Here is an 18,527-nt window from a genome sequence, read left to right on the forward strand (position 1 = left end):
AAGTAGTTATTGAATCTAGGGTGCAAGGCCAGAATGATAAGTACACACAATTGAATGATTTGCGAGAAAAGATCTACCAAGATTGTGCTAACACAAATTTCCTAAAGGGAGGAATCACATCCCTCTTTTTCCATCCGAGAATCTTCCAAAACGAACAATAGCAAGTAATGTCGCTAGGGTTCAGGGACTTTGTGAAGCTACGTTAGGGTTCTGGGACTTTGTGAAGCAAGGGGGAACTCCAGTGAAATCTTCCCCTTGGTGATTATGAGTTGTTCGAGAAAATAGGGTTGGATAGAGGAAGATTGTGACCATATGAAGGTTTAGATATGCAAGCATTCAACTGTAGGACCACCCAATCATGGGGGTACGTCGAGCTAATGATATCGGTAGGAGAAAGGAAATATGTTTGGTTCTTCATTTCCCAATTCCTTGTGGTTCCTTGTAGGAATGTCTACAATTGCATCCTAGGAAGACCTTTTGCATTCACCTTAGTTGTCGTAGCCTCACCATTACATCTTAAATGCAAATACCAAAATTTGTTGAGAGAACCGACCACCATCAATACTGATCTCGAAGAGCAAAGAGAATATGTCAAGCACTCTAGTAAGACCAAGGAGAAGACGTGACGATGGAAATCAATGTGGTTTCCCTAACCAGCCAGCACAAAAGCATTGGCATCCGTCCCCTAAGAAGTAGATGAGCAAACAAAAAACATGCATGGCGAATAAGTGGTGGCAAACCCGTCTGGCTATGTTCTCCTTATTATTCACATTTTACAATATGTTTGTATAATCAACTTCTTCGCATGAAGGATTATTTTTCAAATATTAATAAAATATGGCAAGTTCTAGAATATTCATTTCCCTGTATAAGGTAACATCAAGTTAGGGGTATGATTTAAAGAATCGACGCCCCAACAGAAAGACTCAAGGGTATTGTCGCAATAGTCGCATACGTGAGACTATAACAATCAATTTTCTATAGCGTAAAATACACACAAAGAAAGTAAGGGGTGTTGTCACGATCCAACATTAGAGAAGTCATTAAAACCCAGAGGAAAAATTAATGTATGAAACAAATTTTAAATTGCACAATTATGACATGGTTCAAATCATGCATAACTATGATTCGAATCACACTTCTTAAAAATTGATTTCTTTAAGAAAAGTGAAATGTATGATTGAAATAAAAAAGATAGTATGATTTGAATTATGCATTCATAAGTTTTTCTATCCAAATTTTCGACTAATTGACTTGAACCATTTTGCAACAACGTGAGACATAAGATTTAGACTTATGCATACATAACATGGTTTAGCGAAAAACACTCAATTTAAAGAGATGTGTAATGATCTAATTTAGATAATACTCAATAGCTAAAATAATAAAATAAATAATCGTAAACAAGACAAACAGCAAAACTTAAAATAGCACACCATAAAGAAATAGAACAACTTCCTTAATTTCTATAGAACATATTTTTTATATATATAAAAGAAACAAGATGATATAGTAAAAAAACAATATTGTAAATATTTCTATATAAATATCTTAGATAGACAAAAAGAAAGTGTATATAAGTATATTTTATATTCTTATATATATATATATATATATATATATATATATATATATATATATATATATATATATATATATATATAGGGCATATCATATGTGAATGACTTTTTTATATGAGAATGTGAAAATGAATCTGAACCATTGGATTTTAAAATAAATAGTGGAGATTATGTGTGAATATTTTTTTCTCTCTCCTCCATTATTAAAATAAATGATGTAGGAGAGAGAAAAAAAAATTCACTCATAATCTCCACCATTTTTTTTAAAATCTAATGGTTCAGATTCATTCTCACATTCTCATATAAATATGGCATTCTCATATGATATGCCCTATATATATATATATATATATATATATATATATATATATATATATGTATATATATATATATATATATATATATATATATATATATATATATATATATATATATATATATATATATTATTTAAGCTTAAATATATTTTTGTCCCTCTATTTTAAAATTTTTAATTTTTTGCATCCTATATAAATATGGCATTCTCATATGATATGCCCTATATATATATATATATATATATATATATATATATATATATATATATATATATATATATATATATATATATATATATATATATATATATATATATATATATATATATATATATATATATATATATATATATAAAAATATATTATTTAAGCTTAAATATATTTTTGTCCCTCTATTTTAAAATTTTTAATTTTTTGCATCCTATTTAAAAAAATAGTTTTTTATCTTGTTATTCACATTCCTTGTTTTTTTTAAGGTCCAATAGACAAAACAACTATTTAATAACGTGGTAATATTAGGACAGATTTGCATTTATAAGGATAATGCTAGCTCCCTGCCAAGATAGAGTGTTATAAAAGCCAAAATTGAAGAGAATGTATCTCATACAACTATTAGTTTCATCAATATAATAATTACTAAAAAGCTTAGTGCACCAGAGCAAAATATGCAGTCAGAAAAAAATTTTAGAAGTTAACTTAAAGATTATAGTTGCATCATATGAGAAAGAAAGGTGTGAAAAATAGCTTAATCATTCATTTGACAGATTGTGTTTATATACACAATTGTAGTACATATGAGATCCTATAATTATGCTAGAACTAATTACAAGAATGAACTTATATGGAAGGAATTGATCATGATAGCTATACATATGCAGTGACCGAATCATGGCAAATAATATCGTGATACTGAATATGGAAATTGTATAATGTTAGTGATATTGTGATCAATATGCAGTTTTGAAGCGAGTCATATTCTCAAAGTTTCGTCTCAATGTCTATTACATTTCATGTGTTGGGGTCGACGTTTGTTTCTTTGATGAAGGTCCCCGAATCCGCAACTAACCTGAGGTCTTACAGTGGAAAAACATGTTGAACCACTGTCTTCTGGACGCTAAAAAATTCATAACTCTCATACCGTTTATCCGATCTGGCTGAAATTTTAACAATACTTTCGACTCAATGTCCCCAACATTTCATATGTTGAGACCTAAAGCCAGTTCTGCACCAGAAATTCCATAATATTGCAAAAGCATCGTGATTTTACCGTCGAAGTGCATTTTCGGGCACTGTCTACAAAATTCAAAATTGCATAACTATCTCAATTTTTATCTGATTGAGCCCTTACTGTCGACATTCTCTCCGAAATTTCGTTGGCCTCAATTTATCTGCAGACCTCGAGTTCAGATTTTGGTCAGAAGAATGAGTTTCATCAAGTTCTTTGAGCGGTACGCACGAAAATTCTACACTGTCAAGTTTTCCGCCTTAGATGACCAATTGAATTTATCGCTGTTCAGAAGTGTATAACTTCTTCACTATTTATCGGATTCAGTCCGTTCTGGAAGTGACGATTCACAAATTTCGTCATCTTCGATTTTCCGGTGGTCTCGGTTCAGACCCTCGCAATGAATCGCATTTCCTCGAAAATTGAGCTTAAAAAGGCGTTTATGAGGGAAATTTGGTTTTTGAAATTTGAATACCCTATAAATATCAGTTTCCCTCATTTTTCGCAATAAGTCACAAATTCCCACAAAAACTTATAACATTTCCTCTCTTCTCTCTCCTCACTTTCGAAGATCAAAAACTCATTTACTATGATTGGTTTAATCTTCCTTTATCAGATTCAATCATTCTCTAGTGTTTTGTTTTTGTAAGGGTTACACCCCTAGTGCGAGCTTTATTAATCAATTGCCTATTAAAAAAAACAATCTCTCAAGATCTTCATGAACATTTCTTCAAGCTCAAGAACATAAAAAATAAACCAAAACTCAATTTCTCTTCACCTCTCTTCAACAGATCAGCCGCAGCCAACACCACTATCACCAGCCATCCCTCAAGCTTCCCTTTATTGTTAATGAATGGCGAGCGGTACTCGATCTTCAAAAGCATTGGCATTTGTGCCCTAAGAAATAGATGAGCACACAAAAAGCAAACCTGGAGAATAAGTGGTGGTTAGCCCGTCTGGTTATGTTTCCTTTATTACCTATATTATACAATATGTATGTATAACCATCTTCTTCGCATGAAGGATTATTTTTCAAATATTAATGAAATACGGCAAGTTCTAAAATATTAATTTCCTTGTATAAGGTAACATCAAGTTAGGGGTATGGTTGAAAGTATCGAGGCCCCAATAGAAAGACTCAAGGGTATTGTAGCAAAAGTCGCATGCATGAGACTATAGCAAACAATTTTCTATAGCGTAAGACACACACAAAGAAAGTCAGGGGTGTTATCACAAACATCGTACGCGTGCGACTATATCTATCAATTATACACAATGTAAAGCACACACAAAGAAAGTTATGAGTGTTGTTGCAAAATTCGTGTGGATGCGACCACAATAATCAATTAAAAAATAAATAATTAGAAAGAATATGGTGGTGCAAATTGAAAAACCGAGGGACCAATTAGCATCACATCCAAGCCCAAGAGCAAAGAAAGCCTAGTTGACTACTGGTCAACACATGCTTTAGGTTCCTTCACGGATATTCAAGTTGTCTGAACCATTAAGGCTTTGTTTGGATTGATGGAATCGGATGGAGCCGAGTGGAATGGAATGGAATAAAATGATATTCCATTGTTTGGAAAATTTAAAAACCGATGGAGCAGAGCGGAAATGAGCGGTATGGATTCCATTCCATTCCATCATTTACCACCATATTCCTTCCCTCCGATTTGGGCGGAATTAACAATTGGCCTTATTCCGTCCTAAAATTTCCAAAGAATGGAATGATATATTTGTTCTGCTTCATCCCACTCCGCTACGCTCCATTCCACTCCGTTCATTTCGTGATATCCAAACATAGCCTAAGAAAATTCAATATATCACTTTAAAAATAAACCCTAATTTACAAATTAAACGATGATGGTGGGTGCAACAGTCAAATAACACTAAGGGAAATGCTCAGGGTAGAAAACCTCATAGGCCGGTAACAAGAACTCGTGAAAAAGTTGAGGTTTTATACCTGGTCGGAGCTGGGGTGATTTCCAGTGACTGATGTCCAGGAAATCGGCGAGGTCAAGGTAATTCTTCTTTATTTTCTGTGTTTTTTAGTTTATGCGCTTCTTCTACTTAAAATTCACCATTAGAAATCAACAAAACTTATGAAACACGGTATGCTCTGTAAAAACGACGAGATTTTCTGTGGATATCAGCAGTTTCTATACTAGTTTTTATAGGATGAGGGTGGGAGAGAAGGTGAGAGGGTGAATTTATAGGATGAGGTGAGAGGGTGAATTTGTAGGATGAGGTGAGAGGGTGAATTTGTAGGACGAGGGTGAAAGGGTGAATTGCAAAATTATGTTAGGATGTGTGAGTTGTGAGATCAAATTGGTTAGAGGGAGTGAAGTGAGATACTGAGAAAAATCTATTATGCAGCTAGATTTCATAAGGTAAGAGAGTGAATTGTAAAAATTTGTTGAATTTGTATGGGAACCAAAGGGATCTGAGGGAATCTAATAACACAATGGTGAGGTGTGAGTGATAATTTACCTGAGGGGAAAGTGAGTGTGGTCCCCTCTCAAAACAATCCTCATGTTGTAACTTTGTACCTCTACGAGCTGAAACTTCTCACTAATATGCTTGGTAACATAGGAAATGCAAATGTTTATTGGATTGGATTGATGCAAATTGCTTGATTTATTATGGTTGGGTCAGTACTGTGAAATAAGTTAAAATGCAATTACTAACATTATGTTTTTTTTGTAATTTTTAGGTGCGTTGATAGAAGTGAACATGATTAGGTATAAACAGAAAATGCTTGACCTAAAAGATTTGGAAATAGGTTAGATTTTGAAACTTGTTTGTCACTTTGTTCAACAAAAATTGAATTAGACTGTGCTTTGCATGTAGAATTGTGAATGTAGGCTTGGTTGAAATTTGATGAAAGTTCTCTTGGTTTGTTATGCTCAAGCAATGCGAGAAGACTAGATGATAATTGATGATGATTGTAATATGATGTTAGTTGTTTCATGCAAGTTTAAATGTGCAATACAAAAGGTGAAGAAACCTAGTGCAATGGATAATTTTAACAAGTTCAAGGGAAGGGAGGAATGGAGTGAACCGACTTGGGCTAAGCTCCCTGTATGAAATTGACTCCCACATGCGTAGAAAAAGATTGTGTACTTTGGGCCCTTTTTAGAATTTTGCTTCTAGATGTACCTTGTTACAAAAGTTTCATATTAATTAATTAGCCTTGGCACCTTTACACAAATTGGCTATTTATATCAACCTGTGGCATACTTGTTTCAAAATGTTTTGCATTCAACAATAAATCACCACTTGATAAAAAAGTCTAGAAGTCTTGGTTTAAGAGAAATTGACTTATTATGCAAAACAAAGGTACTGTGTCTTTAAAAGATAAACTGTCAAGATTCAAAATTTGAAATCCAAAATTGAGTAAGCTCAAAGCTACCTGATCTATTACCCATCTCAAAGTAAAGACAGTGCCGGCCCAACACATGTTGAGGCCTTAGGCGATTTTTTAAAACATTTATAAAATTTTTAAATAAAATTATTACATTTTATTTAAATTTATTTTTCAATGTGAAATCATTTATTTTATAACTATAATTGTTCTCATTTATTATTTTTTGTAAAAAGTATAAACTAATTCATTTAATTCTTTTGAAATTGATCTATAAATTCAACCTTTTTCTTTTTTATATTAGTTTTAAACTTTCTTATTCAAATTTAGTTTTAAGTTAACACTACGCTAAAACAAAACAAAAATAATAAATTTATATGCAGGATACTTTCCTGTAAAGTATCCTGCATATAAAGTTTTCATAAAATGCATGAGTGAATAATGAATGGTAATGCATGTAAAATGTACATGATGTTGATGAAGAAGAATAAAAAATGGTAATGCAATGTGAATAAAATTCAGGCTTTTAACTTTCATCCTTAGAGATATGGTAATGAAATATGCATGCTTATGAGAACCAATGACCTACTGGAATGATGATGACATGGTGATGGAAATAAATTATATGCGATCCAACATTAGAGAAGTCATTAAAACCTAGGGACAAAATTAATGTATGAAACAAATTTTAAATTGCACAATTATGTCATGGTTAAAAAATCCTGCATAACTATGATTCGAATCACACTTCTAAAAAAAAAGAGAAAAGATAACATGTGGTTAGGAAATGAGACAATGATATGCTTCCCATAAATTATAAGTAGTAGCAATTCTTTCAGTGTTAGTGCAGCAATAAATACTTCTCCTTCACTACTCCGGTCTTAGAAGACGTGTTCAACCGGATCTAATTATTGAAGGGAAACTCCATAGTGAAAAAGAAAATAAACTAGAATCCATCGGAATTGCAAAACATACAAACAACAACCAAGCATTGCAAAGACACTTCTTTGCTCTCCCTTCTCACCTGTGTTTTGCGTTTGGGAGTGAAACCACCAAGAAGCTTCGGAAGGAAGAACTAGAGAACTTTTAGTGGTACTATATGATGCATCTATATATGAGAACCACCATCTATTACGGTTCTTACTTTGTCTATTTTGACTAGAAACAATCAACTATAACCAAAAAAAAATTAATCCACATTTAAAAATATAATTCGAATTACCATAAAACTAATCATAGAAAGCCCAATTACTAGTCCCGTAAACAGTGGCCAGTATAGTCACTAACTTAATACAAATACATTCGATTCATATACTATTAGAAAATTACTATAATGATCAAATAAAGGGAACCCTTATTTCAAACTTTTTGATATAAAAAAAATATGAAAATTAAAATGCCAAAAATAGTTTTGGTGACTACAAATATGTCATACCCTAAATTGTTAAACTTATTTCATAAAATCAATGACAGAAGATGTAGTCACTAAAAGTACAATAGCCAAGGGTTGACATAGTTATTAAATTTCTAGCAGAAATCAAAACATTAAAAGGTAGTATCAAAATAAAAATAACTTAATTGGAAAACATCAATGAGTATACTATTTTGTTCATTACACACCAAATCGATTCTCTTATGAGTTGTTGTAATCTATGAATTATTTCCAATATTGAGAATATTAGGCTGTATTATATATATATATATATATATATATATATATATATATATATATATATATATATATATATATATATATATATATATACACATACACTTGTTTATATATATATATATATATATATATATATATATATATATATATACATACACTTGTTTATACTTGTAATATATATAATGACTTGTTTATAATTAAAGTGGCTATGTTATATAATTGAAATTGGAAAGAAAACAAAATACATTAACATATATTTTATTATTTATAATTAATTTAAATTAATTATATTATATTATATTACACTATTTGAAGGGAAACTAAAATAAAGTTTACCGCCAAAAAATTAAAAGAGTTAAATCTAATAGCTACCATATATATAAATGTAATATTTTGTTAAAATTATATTTTTTTCCATAAACAAAATTTATTTATAGATTAGGAGTACTAGGGGTACTTCAACCCAATACAAGAACACTAGGTAAACTAAAAGAAAGATACAAACATCATACATATAATAGAGGATTTTTATACCACTCATAGAAATTACACTTACTGCTTCCTTTTGACACTGAGACAATCCACCACCAAGAATACTTTTTAAAATTATATTAACATTTGATAAACGTTCCTATTCTATTTTTAGGAATGCTTATAACTTATTAGACAAATTTTATTATTGTTAAAGTTTTAAAGTTGTCTCCTATATTGTATTAGGGCACATTTTTGTGAAGTAGCGAATATATATCTGGTAGGAGTCGTAAATTGTTGTCTATACTAATTTTAGGTTACACTATTTACATGTTGGATAAAAGAGTGTTGTTAGAGACAATAAATATTGTAGTGTTGTGATCTTTAAACAGCAAATCAGCCAAACTAACACTCTGGTTGTAGTCAAAGTCTGATCTAATATTGTGTGAAAAATCCTCTTTACAATGTCTTGGAGGGGGACTCTTGCTTTTAGCATTTCTTATTGGAAACATATAAATTTTTCTTCAAGGTCTTGGACAAAGGTAAAACATTTTTAACTTACCTAAAATAAAAGTTTGCACTAATAATATAATTATGTTATTGATGTTTTTACGTGCTCATTTCTTAAAGTTGTAAAAAAAATCAATATGATTTTATCCATCATGCTTACAGAAGGCTTGAAATGCAATTTAGAGGTTACGATGTTGAGCAATGGATGCGTAATGCATTGTTCAACATCGTGGCCTCTAGGCAGCATATCAAACTTTCTGTAAACATGATGAATAAAATTAAATTGAATTACGCAGGAATGAGAACATCAAAATGTCAATGCAAAATTTCTTTAGTGCAAACTTTTATCTTGAAGAGAAATTTTTATGTTTCCAATGAAAAATGCAAAAAGCAACCGTTTCCTCTAGTGGACATTGTAATAGGACTTTCCAGACAAAATGGATCGGGTTTTGATTACTATCAAGGTTACTGATTTACAAATAAGTAGGACTTCTCAATTATAGGAAAAAATTAACACAACCTCGTAAGAAACCCAGAAAAGATAAACACATAAACTAGCAGAAGAAAAACTTGTGATGCTAAAGATATAAATAATATACCTCAAAATTGAAAACATGTTTGGATATCTCCATTGACCTTTTGTATTCGTGTTTAAGTTTCTCGATCACGATTTAAGAAGCAGCAGCTGAACCTTGTTGCTGAGACATAAATGAAAAAAGAAACCCTATGTTAATAATAGCGGCCACAATAGCAGTATGAAGCGAAAAACCGACGATTTTCAATTGGGAAAATTAGGAAATTGAAGAAACAATTAATTTCAATCCGAAGAATCAGAAGAAAAAAAATCGAAGACGGGAGCTCAAGATTTGAGTTTTGATACCATTTTAGTATCTCGCACACACATGGTGAAAAGAGAGAAAATGAAGAAAGCTTCTTTACATGTTGATGAAAAACTGAAAAACAATTCTGTTACAAGAGGTAGTTATAGATTATATATACCTATACATAAACTCTAACTAACTGTGAACTAGAGTTATTAAATACATTTAAAGGTAAGAGACTATGCTAGCTCTAGCTAGTTTAAATAACAGTGATCGAAATAAAAAGTGAAATAAAGGAAATTAAAAGGTCAATATGTTCAAAATCTGGAAAACAAGAGGAGAAAAGATAACATGTGGTTATAAAATGAATCAATGATATGCTTCCCATAATTATTAGAAGTAGCCATTCTTTCCCATCACTACTCCCAGCATAGCAGACGTGTTTAGCCGAATCCCATGCAATGAGATTAATTATTGAAGGACCGTTAATTGCAAAACATGCAACCAACCCACTATAGCATAGTGGAATTTGAAAAAGTTACTATTATTCCCCTTCAGCAATACATTATTTATTACAAAATATTTTCAAATAACATGTTATAGCTCTGTCTTCCATAGCATACTTTGAACAACTCACTATTTATGTGATTGTGATCCACAATTGACACTGACAAAACTTCTCTTTCAAACAAAATTGAGTCATCTACATTAAATTGAAAACATGATTTCATATATTTATAGATAAATTAATGAAAGCTTCAATAAGTGAAGGTTCAAAGTAATCATAAATGACTAAAACTTTCAACTATAAGTGAATGAAGAATTAAGTAGACAATAGTAAACATACTTCCATTGATTATCTATTTTTCTGCAACAAAAAGAGTAAAACAAACCTTACACGTACGATTGTCTGATGCTGATGCTGAGACTATAACTGCATTGCACCTTCCATAACCAATCACAACATCAGTTACACCGCACGCATGGTGTGCTCTGAAAAACTATACTCGTAAAGATTTTCGGCTTCCCAGCTTCTCGAATCATCAAATAGTCTAAACCAATAATATTATTCCAAAAGAAAGTACAAGGCAAAAAAAGAAAAAATAATAGACACAGTCACAAATAAGTATTGTGATTTTCAAAGCAGATTCATCAATTTCCGATGTTCTATAGTGCTATAGAGCTGCTGCCGCCGCTATTTACATCCAAGAATAAAATGAAACAAACAAATCAATTTCCCACGTCCAATGCCACAAACACTAGGGTCTGTTTGAATGAACCGATTATTTCCAGCTTATAGCACAACAAAAAGTTAACAAAATAAAATTTTATGAATAATCTCTCATCAGCTATGAAAAAAATGGAAAGTTGTTTTTTAGAAACAAAAATGAAATAACAAGGGAATTGAATTGTTCTTGAAATGAACATAAGGCATTTATAGCATTTTACATCCAGTGAAGCAAAACAGAAAAGCCAAGTTTCATGGAAATTCTGACGCAATTAATCCTAAAAAAAGAAAAGACATAAGACCAGGGCTTTATTATCCTAACAATTAGCGCAGCTTAAGACCAGGGCTTTATTTGAATAAAAATGAATAACTAACCTCCCACAAGTATATATGACCAGATAAGCTCAAATAATTAATTTTGATAAAACTTACCTTCATTTTGATATAGTATTGTCAATTTATGACAGTAGTGAAAACGACCAAAAATTGTGTTTAGTGAGTGATGATGGGTTTGTTCTCTTATTTCTCGGCTAAAAAGAAATGAGTTTTTTTTTCAAAGATAAACTTGAATTTATTTTTTGTGTGAATTTCTTAATATTCCTTATGCTTTTATAAGGCACCGCGCAAAAAATACTTAAATATCTCTAGATTTTGGAGATACATCTCTAGAACGCATTAAGATGTAATAAAACACAAATTTTGATTATAAACGGGTGAAAGTATTCCACATAGCCCGTAATCAGCGCTCGTCTTCAGTTCATGGTTAATGAACTCAAGCTTTCCTTCATTGTCAATGGATGGCGAGCGGTACTCCATCTTCAGAGTTTTGTTATTGTCATCATATGGTAGAAGGTTCTGCAATTTTGTATTGCAGATCTTCAAGAGGGGTGCACTAGTTGATCTTAAATTTTCAAGATGGTGTATTATCGATAAAGTTTTTTTTTTTTGAATAAGTAATGGAATTAAAAGTGGAGTATAAGAGGTACTCCAAACCGAGAACAAGGCGGAAAAATTCTACTTCTCAAGGCAATTGAGAGGTAGAATATTCCAAATGTGAAAGTTACAATTGTCCACTACATTGTAGTAATATCGAATCCACAGCCAAGAGTTAGAAATAATCTCCGACATACACTCGGAAAAACTATACTTTTCGCTTCTGAAAATGATAGTGTTGAGTCTATTCCAAATGCTCTAAATCGTAGCCAACCACACCACCGCTATGATACTCCTCTTGGTTTTCCTTTTCACCTGCTCATCAATATATACCAATGAAACCTACAAACTCCTCCATAGTTAATTAAAGAGTCTACCGATCCGATCCAATCAAAAACTTTCCTCCATAGAAGAGAAAGAACCTTGCATCCCCTAGAAGGTGGTGGAGACATTCCTCCTCCGAAGCGCAAAACACACAAAAATAATCGCTACCAACCAACTCAATTCCCCTCTCTTTTAGATGATCCTTCGTTGCTAATCTGTTGTGGAGAGTCCTCCAACCCAAAAAGAGAATTTTTGAAGGTGCTTTAACCTTCTAAAGTAATCCAGTAGCTTTCACAATGGCGGGATCAATAGGAGGACCAGATAGCCTTGGTTTAAATCTGTTATTGCAAGAGTTGACCGAAAACACTTCCTACTCGTTGTTGTTCCAACAGAACCGATCCACCGACAGCTCCTGTGGGACGATATGGCTGAAACTCTCCCGAAATTCCTGCTGCAAATTCAAGACCGTGATACTACTTTCTATAAGATCCTCACTCTCGGACCATTCCATACCTGCAACCGTTTCTTTTCCCGTTGCGGCCACGGAAATGGAATCACTACGCGCCAACACGAATAGTTCTGGAAAAGCCTGGCAAAGCGGCTGTGCGCCTGGCCAGAGACCATACCAGAACAGAATCTCAGAGACGACTCTTGCTATCTGCAATATTTTAAAAAGTCAGTTCTCCCACCATGTTACAGTCTGCAACCTCCCTTGCACTAGCTAAAAATATGATAATGATGAAAAAGGTAATGATTTTAATTTTTGGTTTGTTGCTTCCTCATTCTTGTCAGATCCAAACTTTATCATTCCTACGCCTTTCACCATTGTCCTAGTGCACTCGAATATTCTTCAAGTTCACTATATGGTCAACCATGTTCTTTTCCAAAGGAAAAGAAACTCTACTCATTTAACCTAAGCTGAATTAGTTGAAGTATGGTTTTTGGCTAATATAGTTGAAAAGAATTAGGCTAGTGTAGTGGTCCATTATATTATAGGGAGAAAAAAGAAAATTTAGAGTTTACCATTTAGTGGATTAATTACGAAGATCCTAGATCATGTTGGCTTCAACTTAGAGCACGAAGAATCAAATAAAAACATACAAGAATAGGAAACGAACAACACCTTATGTTTGATGAGTATAAACATCAACAATAGAGTATCAGTTTAGCTACCCCCAAAAGCAAGAAGAAGAGCTCTTACAAGGCAATCTCAACAAGCAAAGAACATAACCCTATAGGATTTATATTATTAAATCCCCCAAATTTCGTCCACCGATGCTCTCCTCAACATAATTCTCCAGAATCAATAAGTCCTTCTCCAAAATCAATATGATCAAATAAGGATGCAAATAAGGAAATAATGAAGATTTTGTCACCTAGCTCGCAAGCTCGCCGAAAATTTAATTGGATTTACGGCTTCTTCGGACAATGTTCAACTATAATATTAAGGAGAAGAATTAGTTTTTTTGCTTGTTTTCTTTTTTATCGCTTTAGTTGTAGTTCTCTTTCCTTTTGTTATTTCTTATCCATGTTGTTTCCTTCCTTTATACTCTTATTATTTAATTAATGAAGTAATATTTTATTTTTTAATCGTGATTGTTTTGTGTGAACTATGTGCTTTCTTGTTTACCATTCCTTTCTAAACTCTTTTTCTCGCCTTTTTTATTATGCCAAACGGGGAGAAGTATAATCTCAGGGGGAGTAGAATTTATTATCTACTCATTTGATGAGTAGGTTAACCATTCAAACTTTACCTATTTGTTTTATCTTTTACCAACTTCGTGAGAGATTTGTTGTCAACATCAAAAAAGGGAGCACATGTGGATCTAGGTGCTTGCTTGTAATGTCATGGTGATCCAAAATGGTGAAGTTTGTTGGTAGTAAAGTTGTAATCAACTGTCTAGTTTTTATAATGACAACACCTAATATCAAAAGATATCTAGTGAAGTCCTTATCTCTTGAAGATAGTGTAGTCGGTCGAAGATGCTTAATATTTTTAATTAGGATATCCTTTTGAACATGATCTTGAAAATCAGGTCATTTCTTTGAAGTAAACACTAGATATCCAACGGTGTTTAAGTGATTTATGTTTCAAGATTCTCTTGGTTTGACCTCTCAACTCTATAATTATGGTAATCAACTTGAATATATCTCAAGCCTCGTTAAGCTAGAAGATTCAAGGTTCTTGTGTGATGCTGAATTTAAAGATAATGATGCTAAGACTTAAAGCTTCAAAGTTTTAAAAGAGAGGAATGGTGAAAGCTCGCATGTTTTTGTTCGTCTGAGTAACTAGTGTCTTGTAAAGGATCGCTAATACAAAATCACACACACTAAAAACATTTAAGAAACCTCTCTGATTTTGTTAAAAAAATCTGAAAATGTTTTTAAGGTTTAGTCAATCAATTAGAAAACTGTCTGATGAATTTAAGGCCTTTTACAACTAGATAATTGATTAGCCCTAAATAGAAATTCACATTTCTTGTTAAGAAAAAAGGCATTGAACTAGAAGAGTTAATCTAAAACCACTTTATACTTTTACTATTAAAAGTGGATTTCATTTATCGAGTTAACGCCTTCCAGACGTAGGTGATATTGCACTGAACTGGGTAACCAAACCTTTATGTTCAATATACTTTATCTGCATTTTAATTGTTACTTATTCGTTCTTTTATACATAATGTCTGACACTTTATGTTTGACATCTTTCCAGAGGGAGAACATAATTTCACTACTCATATCGAAAATTTTCTCCGAGCCTCGATCTGCTGCAATATTCACTCAACCCTGTTAGAATTCCCTTGTTTGAGCTCTTGGTTTATTCGAAGGAATAGAGAAACTCCCAACTCTGTCCATAAAAACATTCACTCAGTTTTACTGAAGACTTCAATGGAGAAGAAACCCTTTCATTTTTTCTTTTGTTGGATTGTCAATCCCAGATACACCACACAACTCGATTCTTAATTTGCAACTCAAAACTTAACAAACATTAACAACTAATGAACCTCCACTATAATAGATCTCACACTCCCTTAGAGTTGAGAAGCAACCCAAACATGGATATCTTATTAAGGGTTGAAGATGATTTTAGATGTAAACAGTAGTAGTCAAAAGTGTTCTAAGAAAGTTAGTTACAAGGTTTTTGAAAAATCTTTCAAAGTTACAAGGTTATAAGATAAAGAGAAACTTTATTTAAATATGTGTTAGAGATTAAGCACTAAAAATTGTGCAAAATGATCCTCGTAATTCGAGTCAAAAGTAAATATTATGATTCAAGTTAAATGTGAGAATGATTTGAATAAAGAACTTAAACACTTTAATTTTCATATTTGTTTCGAGTCATTGATTCGATTCAAGGATTTCTATAATTCGAATCACTCTAACATCCAAAATTCAAAAAGTTATTTTCAACCTTGATTCGAATGAGCTTGTTTTCTTATTTGAATTAAACTCACATCTGATTCGAATCACAAAAACACGTGACTCGAGTCATTTTGACATAAGAAAATCCTAAATGGCACAATTATGTCATGGTTCAAATCTTGCATAACTATGATTCGAATCACACTTTTAAAAATTGAGTTTTTTAAAGAGAAGTGAAGTGTATGATTGAAATAAAATATAGTATGATTTGAATTGTGCATTCATATCTTTCTTGATTGACTCAAACCATTATTCAACGACGTGAGACACAAGGTTTTAATTTTTTTTTTAAAGTTGTTGATTTATAAATTATCAACAACCTGTTTATAAATAAATAATGTTGTCAGGTATTGGACCCTGGACCAACAACTTCGTTAACCCAACTAGCAAGTGCCAATTGAGCTACCCACCCACCCACCCCTGACACAAGGTTTTGACTTATACATGCAAAACACGATTTAGCGAAAAACACTCAATTTTGAGAAATTTAGAATGATCTAACTAAGAGAAGACTCAATGACTAAAATAATAAAGTAAATGATCGTAAGCAAAATAGATAGGAAAACTCCAAAGAACAAACTCTAGAAAAATAAAGCAACTTCATTATTTTCAATAGAACATAATTTTTTCTTTTATATAAATAAAACAAGATAATATTGTAAAAAGTCAATATTATAAATATTTTTACATCAATATCTTAGCTAGACAAAAAAGAAAAGGAAGTGAAACACAACTGTACATAAGTATATTTTACATTCTTAAATATATTTTTTATTTAATAATAGAGGTATTGTGGACAAGTTAAAATAAATAAAAAAAATATTTACCTTTCTTCTGGTACTAGAAAGTAAATGAAAAAACTTTAGACCCCACTGATTTGATGTCTTTCTTCTCTCTTTTTTTACTAGGGAAAAGATATTTGTACACCACTTTGTACAACTACACCGTATAAGTATGGCAAAAATATACTACTTTTATTCTTTTATTAATTTATATTATCTTGAAATTTGTGCAACCAACCCATTGCCTTGTTATTTCTTATGGTGTATATACGGTGTAATAAAAGACCGGTGTAAAAATAGCAGAGCTCTTTTTACTAACCAAATATAAGAAGTATCATACTTTTATACTTCTCTCTCTTCTTTTACTCTCATTTCATTTGTAACTCTCTGTACAAATTATACCCTAAAACTTTGAATTTTTCTTTAATAATTTTTGTTGATAACATTAATTAATGAATGCTATTAATTTTTTCAAAAATATGTTTCAACTTACAATTTTGAGTCTTGACAAAATAAATTATATTTATGAATGTCAACAGAATACGGAATATTCAGATACTTCTTTATTCTCCACTCTGTCTCCCAAAATTTTCTCTGTTTCCCTGTTTCTGATTCCCGCCACGAAAAAATATTATTTTCTTATTCTCATCTCCATAGATCTTCACGGAGATTTAGGAAGATCGGATCTTAAAAAAACTTCTTTATTTTTCGATTAAAACTATGTAACTAGTATTTTTTTTTATAAAAAAATACATATATTTTGTATACTTTCTTTCTTGAAAGTAAAAAAAAGACATCTTGCTTGAATAACCAAAAAAAATGCAAAAACATTTGTTGTTGCTAAGTTTTTTCTGTAAATAAAATAAATATTTAACTGAATTTGATAATACAATGCATGCCCTTGTACAAATATGATGTAGTGCTACAATACTAAAGCAAAAAAACAACAATAACTATATTTAGTATATATCTCCATTTATTATAAGAAAACTCTCCCGCTAATTTACTTCCACAGTACCACTACCATCTAGCGCACATGAATGATTATGTGTGAGTGAGACAAATTCACAGGTATTAGGTTTATTCAAAATCATCAGAAAAACACAGCCATTAATTTATTAATTGAATGAAAAACTTGCTACTAATGTAAGTAAAGTGAATTTAAAGAGTAATTATCATAAGTACAATGAATAAATGAGAGTAATTATTGTGATGATGAGAACAAAGAAGATGATGAATGGAGGAAACAAAGAGAATTGAGAGCAATTGCAGTCCCTTGATTGCAGAGCTTTGGGGCGTTCATGAAGTTTTAAGGCTGGTGGTGGAGAAAGGCTTCAAGAATGTGATTTTAGAATCGGATTCTAAGGAAGCAATTGATATTAGTAACAAGGCGAGTAGGAATAAGTTGGTTAGTGGCAATCTTGTTTGTAAAATTCATGATTGGATGCGTATGTGCGAGAAGGTGGAAATCAATCATGTTTATCGTGAAGTTAATGGATGTGCAAATCGTCTAGCTAAACATGGAAAAGAGTTAGGAGTGGGTTATGTTTTCCTTTTGAATATGCCTAGGTGGCTTGTTGATAATTTTTCTAGAGATTCTAAGGGTGTCTTGTACTCTAGAATCGGGTGTGGTTAGTTTTTTTGTTTGTTTGGGCTTCTGCCCTCATTGTTATCAAAAAAAAAAAAGAAAAGAGAATTGAGAAAGTAAAAGGAGATGGCTTGTACATTGTATATATTAGGTGGATTTTTTCTAAAGTTTAGTAATTGGGGAGTGAAATAATACATTAAACAATAAAATAAAAATCATAAAATGACCCCTAATGACCCATTATTTTCTAATATATTAATATTTTCTATAAAAAAAATATAAAATTATATAA

At 31.6% G+C, this 18,527-nt stretch overlaps 1 protein-coding gene across 1 annotated transcript; it reads left to right on the forward strand.

The window, feature by feature from the left end:
* The first annotated feature begins 17,884 nt into the window (after window positions 1-17,884).
* LOC131598196 (uncharacterized) lies at window positions 17,885-18,283 on the forward strand. The gene has a single exon (XM_058870821.1). It carries the CDS (start codon window positions 17,885-17,887, stop codon window positions 18,281-18,283), a length of 399 nt encoding a protein of 132 aa, XP_058726804.1.
* Window positions 18,284-18,527: the final 244 nt, after the last annotated feature.

The sequence above is a fragment of the Vicia villosa genome, linkage group LG4, assembly GCF_029867415.1.
Source record: "Vicia villosa cultivar HV-30 ecotype Madison, WI linkage group LG4, Vvil1.0, whole genome shotgun sequence".
NCBI classification, from domain to species: domain Eukaryota; kingdom Viridiplantae; phylum Streptophyta; class Magnoliopsida; order Fabales; family Fabaceae; genus Vicia; species Vicia villosa.

Excerpts from the sequence above, each read along its gene's own strand:
- LOC131598196 (XM_058870821.1), top strand. The coding sequence starts at position 17,885 with ATGGAGGAAACAAAGAGAATTGAGAGCAATTGCAGTCCCTTGATTGCA.